Below are 10,877 nucleotides of genomic sequence, written 5' to 3' on the forward strand. Positions count from 1 at the left end.
TTGGGGTGTAAGAAATTTGCAAATAGCATTCAGAGCAGTATACAGCATGAGTAGATGAAGTTTCTGGGCAATTTCTTTTTATGTGAGTAGTGGAACAACTCCAGGATTTGTGATAACTGATAAAAGCAAATATCAGAACAAAAGTGGCTGGTGCCCAGAAGGAGCTTTCCAATTCTCCCTCCCATCCTCATCTGGAGAGAATGAGTGAGCAGCTAGGTGGTGCTGAGCTGCCTGCCAGGATTAAACCACAGCAGTCCTTTTTGGTGGCCAATGTGGGGCATGAAGGGTTTGAGATAGCAACAGATTTGATTGGTGTGTGATGTGTGTTAGATCAAATTTACAGATACTATAGCAGGTTAGCTGCTAATTGGCAAGCTCCTCTACTTGTCATGCAGCTTGCTTGCCTTACTGTATGTTATGGACCAGTGGTTGCTAGTGGCTGATTTGGCTTCTGCCTTGTCCTCTACTTCTTATCATGTTGCTTTCTGTGCCTGGGAACATTTTGATAACAGCCAAGGCCACAAGCCTGGGCTGGCAGATGGCTGGGTCATCACTGCTGTCCCTGTGCTGTTGCACTGGACAGGCTGGGACTCCAGACTGAGCTCAACTCAGAGGGACTGCTACCTGTAGATGAGCCCACATGGGAGCATGTATGCCCCAAAGCATTTTTGGCCACAGATAAGTCCACTCTGAAGCAAGCACACCTAAATTGTCTGTGGCCATGGAGAAATTCATGCTGCAGCAGCTACACACCTTGCAAAGCCCATAGAATATCTGGGGATAAAGCCATACCAGAATACCACAACAAAGTGTCTGTGTCCATGGATAAGACCACAACACAGCAGGTGTCCAGAAGGACCGTGGCCAGTGGAAAAGACTGTGCCAGGTACACCTCAAAGCAGCCGTGGCTGTGGATAAATCCATGGTGCAGCAGACATACCTCTAGAGATGAGGCCCATTAATAAGTCCACAATAGGTCAGGTATACTTTAAATTGCCTGTGGCTGTGGATAAGTCCATGACAGAGTAGGAAAACCTCTGAAGGAACTGCAGCTCTTTATCGCAACCCAGGAGTTCTCGCTTTCTAATTCCCTCCCCTATCCCACTTGGGCAGAGAGAACAAATGGCAGTGTGGTAATTAGCTGCCCACTGGAGCTGGACCACAGCAAGTGGAGAATTAGAAAGGTCTTAGCAATGTATGGACAAGCTATCACAGAGTCACAGAATTACTGAGGTTTGAATGCACCTCAGGGTTTATCTGGCCGAACCCTCACTTGAGCAGGGACGCCCAGAGCAGGCTGCACAGGCACCTGCTGAAGATCTCCAAGGAAAAGACTCCACACCCTCTGGGCAGAGGTGCTCCATACTGGTGCTCCATCACTTGCACATCACAGAAGTGCTGTCTGGTATTCAGAGGGAACTCCTGTGTTCCAATTTGTGCCTATTGCCTCTTGTCCTGGCACTGGGCACCACTGAAATGAGCCTGGATCCATCCTCTCTGCACCTCCCCGTCAGGTATTTACAGACATTGATGAACCTCCTGTTCTCCAGGCTGAACAGGCCCAGCTCAGTGTCAGCCTTTCCTCACAGGAGAGGTGCCCACTTTCTTGATCTATGGCAGAACTCAGATCAGAGAAAGTGGTTACACATGGATATATTTAAACAGAAAGGAGTCAATCAAAGGAAATTAAAAAAAGAAGAAAGAGTCTTGGTTGATCTGGGCGCTGAAAATTCAATATGTTCCTCAAAGTTTCCCTAACACAGGATCAGAGGTCATATTCCAAAGCTGTTAAATTGGCTGAAATGGTGCTGTACAGCTTGAGGCAAGGGCAGAAAGCAGAAGAATTAAATGGAAAGGTAAAAGGCAATTTGGAGATCCAAAGACACTGAGGGGAAAAGGAAAAAAAAAAGAAGAAGAAAAAAAAAGCAGCGTAATGATCTAAATCTGTTTTCTTTTCCCTTGCTCTGCGTTACATAAGACGTATTTCATTATTTCTAGTAGAGAAACATGCTTAGAGGAATAAGTCCATCCTTTTACCCACAGCCAAATCTCTCCCACTCCGTCTCGCAGCAGTGCACTGCAGCCAGGTAAATCCACACAAAAGAAAAAGGAGAGAATGGGCAGGCTGGCAGCCAAGGGACAACATGAACTGCACCCACCATTTACCCAGCCTGACTCCGCTGAACATCTGTCAGCAGCCATTTAATTTATTGCTAAACTTGAACTATAGACTGTAATTGGTAAATCTGCAGGATAGATGAGAACACACCTGAGAGGCCTTCAAATTATCAACTATTACAGCTGTTTGATTACTTTGGAACCACTTCTGATACCTGATATCAGCTCAAGGCCATGTCTGCAACTGTCCACATCAGTCCAGCGAAGAACTCTGCAGAAAGATGCCAGAGCAGAGACAAAGCGGGCTTCGTCCAGAAATGGTTAATCAATAGCTTGCTAGGTTGACTGAGTGCCATTAAATGCAGCGGTGCATCTACCGTATATAAAATGTGACCGGTCACTCCACATCATTCTCAGTCATCTTTTCTGCCATAGTGTTAGTTAGCAGGTTTTCCACTTGGAAGTTTTGGGGCACTACCAGAAATGTTCATAACACCATGGATCTGGGGAACAGTGATAATAGTCTGTTGCAGTTTTTGGTTTCTTTTTGGGAGGCGGAGGAGGAGGTAAGGAATCCATTTGTAAATGCATCTTAGTATATAACTGTTCTTTGCTTCTTTCAAACATACTGTGCATGTGACTAAAATGAGTGTAATCTGAAGATTATCAGATGGACAAATGTGGCTGGATAAATGCAGGATAACATGGGAAACACTGTAGTTATATCTTTTGAGAGACTTATGTTACGATAGAATTTGTACAGACTTTTGATAATGGTGAGTTAGTTCTTTGAGATAGATGTCGATAGAAATCTATGCAAAAATGAGCTAATTAAAATATTAATGTGTGTTCTGTTTTGCTAAAGCACTGGGCTTAGTGTATTCTAATCATAGCTAATTAGCTAATACCTGCTTCTATCTACTTAGTTTAATACCTACTTAGAAATATTTCCTATTATCAATCTGTCCTATGTGAGCAAGTTATTTGCTTATCAGTATATAATGGGGAGCTACAAGAAAGAAGGGTACAGACTCTTTAGCCCAGTCTGTGGTGATTGAACAAGGGGAAATGGCTTCAAACTTAAAGAGGAGAGATTTAGGTTGGATGTAAAGAAAAAGTCCTTTACAGTGAGGGTGCTGAGGTACTGGCACAGGTGGCCCAGAGATGTGGTGGGTACCCCATCCTTGGAGACTTTCAAGGTCAGGCTGGATGGGGCTCTGAGCATCCTGATGTAGCTGTAGGTTTCCCTGCTCAATGCAGGGGAGTTGGACTAGATGACCTTTAAAGGTCCCTTTCAACTAAGGATTCTATGATTCTGTTATAATTTTGTATTTTTCAGCAATCATTTTCTTGTTTTCCTATTTAAAGTTCAACAAAAAAAGTAAAAATAGTTGACCTCATAAAATCATAACCATCAAGAACATACCAGAGGAAAAGAGTTATCTGAAAGTTATTTTAGCAGCCATGGTGACTTTCTGCAGGAAAGCACTTTTTTGACTGTCAGAATAAAAAGCATCATTTAAACATGTACTTCATTTTAAGCATATGCTTAACATAAGGCATGGGCTTAATGACAATTTGCCTGAAAGATGAAATGTTAGGCTTAGTGAAGATCATGGCAAATTTCCCACTGTTTTCAGTGGGATTGGGTCCAAGTGAGATATGCCAGTAATAACAACCTTTCTACACTCAAAAGGCAATTCCCCCTGGAGTTCAAATTGATTTGTGGATATCATTACGTTTCACACAATATTAATGAAAAGCATTTATGAGACAATTATGGATCTGTGCATGTTAGCTAGAGGCAACAATGCCACATTTAAACAAGCAAAACAACCAAATTTAATCTAGGGAAAAGTGAGATAGTGAAACTGTGTTCTGTCATGCTTATTGTAATGCAGACTGTTATTCTTTTTTGACTAACATACACTTCACAATTGACTTATTCTTCAGAAGGGGAAGAAATTACTTGTCAACAGCAACAGAAATTAAGTATCAAAACTCCCCCATTGCCATTTTACTTGGTAGCTTTGGATAAGTGATCTTGATACATACTTCTAAACTCAGCTTTTTGTTTTGTAGGCGCCAAGGAGAGCCACCACTTGAAAATGGGTTCCTTCCATACCTGGGCTGTGCCTTGCAGTTTGGTGCCAACCCCCTCGAATTCCTCAGGGAAAAACAGAAGAAGCATGGCCACATTTTCACTTGCCAAGTAGCAGGGAAATATATTCATTTCCTCACTGACCCTTTTTCATATCATTCACTGATGCGCCAGGGAAAACACTTGGACTGGAAAAAGTTCCATTTTGCTACTTCTGCCAAGGTACCACTTTAAAAATGGTTTTAATATCTAACGTGCTGGCAGGACAGACAGTGCTTAGTTAATCCCTGTAGCATAGCTATTAATTTGAAATACAATTTTCACTTTTCTGCACTTTTATTGGTACAAAATCTTGAGGATTTTTTTTTTCTTTTTCCTTAATGGAAAGAAAGTGATTTGGGTTATCCAAGGAATACATTTAGCAAGGCAGTATCCCAAATTGCTATAGGAGAAACACGGTTAGAACCTTCTGCAAATTATATATAGTTTGCTGAAGCTTAAGCTTTCTTCAGGAGATTCTTACTACTATGGAAGATTAGGTCCTACTGTCTCAACATGAGATGCAACACAATAGAAGGTCTATCAAACTCTTACTGAAACAAGCAAACAGGCTGCTTTTGATGTCAGTGGGAGCTGACTGATGTTTTATGTAACCACATCCATTTATCTGTGAGCATCTGTTCACTCTTATTTTCATTTGCCTACTTAGCTGCTTTGGTTTGCTTAGAAAGTACTGCTTCTAGTATTCGTAGTCCATCTGATGCTTCCCAATGGTTAGCTATGATGTGTTTTGGCTTTAATTTCTGCAGTCCTTATCATAGTTTCCTCTAGTAAGCTGTGAATTTATACTTCGGCTTTAATTTCTATTAGGCTTTGTCATCAAAGTCATTGCAGGTCTTATTTATCATGCAAATAATTTATTTTGTAACAGGCTTTTGGGCATGGTAGCATTGACCCAGCAGAAGGAAACACCACTGAAAATTTTCATCATACCTTCATTAGAACACTTCAAGGTAATGCCTTAGATGCCCTCATCAAAGCAATGATGGAAAATCTACAATACGTCATGCTGCAGTCAAGAGCATCTAAATTTCAGCCTAACACCTGGGTTACAGAAGGACTTTATACGTTCTGTTGTCAGGTGATGTTTGAATCTGGCTTTTTAACACTTTTTGGTAAAGAATTTAATCCAAATCATGACAAAAATCTATCAAAGATGGAAACGGAGAGAGCTCATATCCTAAATGCCCTTGAAAACTTCAAGGAATTTGATAGGATCTTCCCAGCCCTTGTGGCAGGGCTGCCTATCCATCTATTCAAGAGTGCCCACAGTGCCCGTGAGAAGCTGGGAGAGGCTCTGCTCCACAAGAACCTCCTGAAAAGGGACAACCTCTCCGAGCTCATCATGCTCCGCATGTTCCTGAATGACACTCTGTCAACCTTTGATGACATGGAAAAAGCAAAGACCCACGTGGCAGTGCTCTGGGCCTCACAAGCTAACACCATTCCTGCCACTTTTTGGAGCTTATTTTACCTTCTCAAGTAAGTCCCAACGTTTCTTGCTTCCCAATGAGAAGAATAATGTTTACTGTCTTTCAGAAGCCAGTTCACTACTATGGACAAATTCCGCTGCTTCAGCCAACAATAACACAAGTGACAAGCTGTTCTGGACTTCTGCAGAAAACCCCCTCACTTGTCTCAGACCAAGCAGTGGTGGTACGACTGGTGGCAATTCCATAGATGCTTTTCAAAAAATACTACTCTACTACTTTGAATCCTAGCAGTAGAAAGTAGAATGTAATACGCTTTGTAAAAAAACGTTTTGGAGTAAGCCTATATGATACGACATTAAAAGTGCTGGTTGCAGTCAGAATACTAATTGTATTGAAGGCTCTCCCAGTATAATCAGATCTTTTTAGATCATCTCTCTAAAGCAGGCAAAACGAGCTTTAACTTCATTGTTGTTGTAATAGATATTTAATAGAAAATAGTTTATATGTTGATAGATCCTACTGACATTACAGCAGTTATGCAACAATACTGAAGTGGCACTTCCCTGCTGCTTTCTTCACCCTCACTGCAGCAGTGCTTTTCTATTTGAGGATAAAGCCTTTGTGGCAGCATGAGGAGTGATCACCAAAATATTGTACAAATAATGCATGATGTTTTAGGCCAAACATTTGAGATTCACCTAAGATATGTCTGAATTCCTTGAGAGAAGGATAGGCATTCAAACCCCAAGTGGTTCAGGATTCTTACTCCTTTCCTAAACTTCCAGACTAGATTTTCCAATATAGTATTTTCCTAAGTTTAGATAGCTGCAGTGTAAATGGCATCTGCTGAGCTTGTAATTCGTGAGAGGAGTGCACAGTTCAGATAAAACAATTAAATGTCCATTTTGGAGTGAATCTAAACTTGCATAATTTAGCCCTACATGACTACCTCTTGGGTATTCATCTAAATTTCTGTCTTGCACTTTCATATCTACCCACTGATGCTAATAATTGAAGATTTTTGGTATATTTTGTTCTATGAATGCACTGGCTTAAAGCTCCTGGCCTTGAAGTCATTTAATGCCCCAAATATGCATTCATAACAATGAAACTGTCGCGTTCTGTATTATTATCTATACATATTTCACCATAGCTTATAGATATTCTATAAGAAAATCTAGACAGTAGAGGATACCATGTCTTTTAGTATTAAGAATTTTCAGTTAGACATAATATATTGCCATAGAATAGGACATCATCTAGGAAAGTGATGTTATAAAACTGATCTATATATGATCCCTTTTTTAAATCTTGCAGCTGCTGTAAGGCTCCTTCCTAATCTATGACTGTTTCTGATTTCTTATTCCTGGTATTGCTGACATCACTGTTTATTGCCTGTGTTACGCTCATTAGTTCTGTCCCATTGTCACTGGAGACAGAATCAAATAGTGTTCTTTTCCTTTTTTGCAGCTATTGCGTCTTTGCCAAGACATCAAACAGTGTGAGGGCATAAGTAGATCTTGCTGCAACACTGCCATGTTAGACATTTTTTCAGCTTACAAACCAAATTTTAGTCAGGATGAAAACGAATGGCAAAACCTGTTTTTATCCCACTCCTAAGACTACTTTACACTTCTTTTTTTTTTGATTTTAGGAATCCAGAAGCAATGAGAGCTGCTACCGAAGAAGTGCAAAGTGTTTTAGAAAGTGCTGGAGAGAAGATCAGCTTAGATGGCAACTATATTTCATTGAACCGAAAACAGCTGGATAATATGCCAGTGCTGGGTATAACTATTTTATTCAGGAGTACCAGAAACTGCCCCACAATTTTCAATATCTTCTATTAGTTCCCAAAATAATACTTGCTATGGGATTACTATCAACCAATCGAAACCAGAACAAACATCTATTTGTTCCTTATCAATGGCTAACTATCATTCTTACCAGAATGGGAATATTAATTCACATGAATAGCACTTTTTCCTGGGTAAGGGGATGTTCAAATACTGCTGCACAACTACATAGCATTGGACACCCATGGGTAATTCAGAACAATACTTTGTTTACGTAAGATCAAATAAAAAAGGTGTTGTCAAATTTTATATCCCATTACAGAAGGTTATTTTCTCAGTTTTGCCTTTACCTCAATATAAAAGCCTGTTTTACTTTCAAATATTATGTTGCATCAGCTCTAAATATTTTTCCATGGGAAAGAAGATTATGTTCTTAGTCTAATCTGCAAAAAGGATAATAACGCCAACAAAAAATGAAGAAGATACTTTCTTAGGCATTTGTAAAGTTCTGTTATATTATTTCTCGTAATAGGGTCTGATGGTGGATTTGAATAGCTCAAAAGACATAAGCTCCCTCATGGACATATACGTACTGTTTCTATGGTAACCATTTCTTTTCCTCTGCCTATAGATAGCATCATCAAGGAGGCAATGAGGCTATCGAGTGCATCCATGACTTTCCGAGTTGCTAAGGAGGATTTCACTTTGCATTTAGAGAACGGTTTTTACAACATTCGCAAGGATGATATTGTAGCTCTTTATCCTCAACTGTTGCATTTTGATCCAGAAATCTATGCCGATCCCTTGGTAAGTATTTATCATAGTGCATTACATTCTGAGCTCGGGCAGAAGCTAACATGCCATTCAACAGATCATTTATCAGGAGTGCCCCACAGCTGATTCACTGTTACACTCCAGACAGTCTGTTCTTAACACACAGATACTTAAAGATGGGCAAGCGAAAAAGTAAAGCCAGTGCAAGCACTGTCTATCTGAATAACATGATTTGCTATAACCAAAAACTGGGCTGGAAACCCAAGACAGCCTTCAACTTTTTGCTTTCCTCAATACGGAAAGGTTATCACTGTGGGGAGATTGAGGGAGGACAAGGGTAGTATTTTCCCAAAGATATGGAATGATCAGTGCTCAAATTCTGATGCGTCAACTATGATGCAAGATGTAGTGCTTATTTTAACGGGTCAGAAAAGAAAAGATACCAAAAAGATTCACCAGCTCAACTCTAGCAAAGGTCCTGAGATTATACTGTCCCACAGGCTAGAATTTCTCAGGGGCCACACATTCCAAAAAGCAGAAAAACTGTCTTGCACAACACTGCCAGAGGCAATTCCCTCCCAGCCCGCATTTTGTGTCTTAATAGCATTACCCAGCCCTTGGAGGTATTCGGATATCAAGTAACTCCTCTGTGGGTTTTATTACAGACATTCAAATACGATCGCTATCTCAATGAGAACAAAGAAGAGAAGACTGACTTCTACCGCAACGGTCGCAAGTTGAAGTATTATTATATGCCATTTGGAGCAGGAATAGCAAAATGCCCTGGCAGGTTATTTGCTGTCCATGAAATTAAACAATTTTTGGTTCTAGTATTTTCCTATTTTGAGATAAATCTTGTTGACAGTAACGTGCCGTGTCCTTCTTTAGATCAGTCCCGTGCAGGACTGGGTATTTTGCAACCATCCAATGACATTGACTTCAGGTACAGACTAAAATGCCTATGAATATCGATATTACTAAGTCTATCAACTATGTACAGTATAAATACACTATCTAACCTACACTTCATATATATATTATATATATTTGCAAATGAAACATTACAAATATCAGTGGAAAAATCTAAAGGAAGATGCTACTTCATCAGCCTAAAGGAAAATATGTGATGTGTGACATATGGTAGCAGCAGACAATGGGTTAAATGCATGATGTTGATACAAAAGTTTCCAAGTTTCCCCTTTTACCAACCATTCTAAAATGCAACTAGTGGTTCTGAACTGTATTTATACAGTAGTTTTGGGGGGTTTCTTTTGGCCAGAAAGTACTTTTTCAGTATCCCAATTTTCTAATATAATTAGAAGTTTACCAGACTGTTCAAAATAGTATAAATTCAACAAGAAGTTAAATCTTATTCTTTTTTATAACTGAAACGTTGGGGATGGAAGGTTCTCCTCAGGGGTGAAGTAAAATTTTTATTGTGTAAAAGCAGTGGAAGGAAAGAGTTTCCTGGTAAAGTACCTTTATGTTTTTATGAAGAACTAGAAAAAGAGTTGAATAAAAGCTACAAAAATTTTCACGTTCTAGTGAAATTACAAAACCTGTATTATATTCACTGTAATATATTTCTTTTCAGAAAGTTGTAAATGTATTAAAATAAATGATATTATATGTACCAAGTGCCTCTCTAGATTATTGGTTTTAGTATATTAATGTTCTCAAAGGTTTACATGCTTATCTCATGCCAACTGAGCCACCTTTACACTAGCCAGCTAAAACAATAGAATCATACAATATCTCAAGTTGGAAGGGATCCATAACCATCATAAAATCATAGAATGGTTTGAGTTGGAGGGAACGTTAAAGTTCCAACCCCCCTGCCATGGACAGAGTAGCCAAACACTAGATCAGGTGCTACATTGCCCAGGATCATTGAGTCCAACTGCTGGCTCCACACAGGACCACTCAAAATTTAAATCCTATGCCTGAGAGCATTGTCCAAATAATCCTTGAACTCTGGAAGCTCAGGGCTTTGACTGCTGCCCTGGGCAGCTTGTTCCATGCCCACCACCTCCTGACGAAGAACCTTTCAGAAACTCCCAGTCTGAACCTCCCCTAACACAACCCCATGCCATTCTCTCAGCCCTGTTGCTGTCACTCCAGAGCAGAGACCAGTGCTGCCCCTCTGTTCCTCTCATGAGAGGCTGCAGGCCACCATGAGGCCTCTTTTCAGTGTTCTCTAGACAAACAAGTAACCTCAGCTGCTCAAGTGTCTTGATCTCTTCACCATCTTCACTGCCAATATGGAGATATAAAGAAGCAGCAACAAATGCTTGTGGTTGGATTGTGCACCCTTGTCAACGGTTTATGGGCTGGTCTGGCCCAGTTCCGTGACCAGCAGGGCGGAGGGATCTGCGGATCCGCGCCTCTGGGAAAGGGGAAGCAGGGGACCCCAAAATACTTGGAAACAACAGCACTGATCTGAGGTGGAACAAATGATTTTACTAAATATAGTATTAGTAAAATACAATGAGAGAGAGAGAGAGAGAGAGAGAGAGAGAGTCTGTTTGAATTGTATAGACCTCACCACAATGCTGGGGTGAGAAGTGCAGTCCAGTTGAGTGACTGAAGTACAGACGG

The 10,877-nt window shown here is 40.3% G+C and overlaps 1 protein-coding gene across 1 annotated transcript; it reads left to right on the forward strand.

Annotated features, from left to right (window-relative positions):
* The first annotated feature begins 2,502 nt into the window (after positions 1-2,502).
* Positions 2,503-9,912, forward strand: LOC125691037 (cytochrome P450 7A1). Its single transcript, XM_048939924.1, has 6 exons — positions 2,503-2,684; positions 4,201-4,441; positions 5,151-5,761; positions 7,367-7,497; positions 8,137-8,312; positions 8,945-9,912. Exons 1-6 carry the CDS (start codon positions 2,602-2,604, stop codon positions 9,242-9,244), a joined length of 1,542 nt encoding a protein of 513 aa, XP_048795881.1. The 5' UTR covers positions 2,503-2,601; the 3' UTR covers positions 9,245-9,912.
* The last annotated feature ends 965 nt before the right edge of the window (positions 9,913-10,877 follow it).

The sequence above is a fragment of the Lagopus muta genome, chromosome 3 (assembly GCF_023343835.1).
Source record: "Lagopus muta isolate bLagMut1 chromosome 3, bLagMut1 primary, whole genome shotgun sequence".
Taxonomy (NCBI): domain Eukaryota; kingdom Metazoa; phylum Chordata; class Aves; order Galliformes; family Phasianidae; genus Lagopus; species Lagopus muta.

Bases quoted from the DNA above. Each gene is read 5' to 3' on its own strand.
- LOC125691037 (XM_048939924.1), top strand. From the start codon at position 2,602: ATGTTCATAACACCATGGATCTGGGGAACAGTGATAATAGTCTGTTGC. The intron at 4,442-5,150 runs GTACCACTTTAA...ATTTTGTAACAG, and splicing joins ATTTTGCTACTTCTGCCAAG to GCTTTTGGGCATGGTAGCAT. The intron at 8,313-8,944 runs GTAAGTATTTAT...GTTTTATTACAG, and splicing joins AAATCTATGCCGATCCCTTG to ACATTCAAATACGATCGCTA.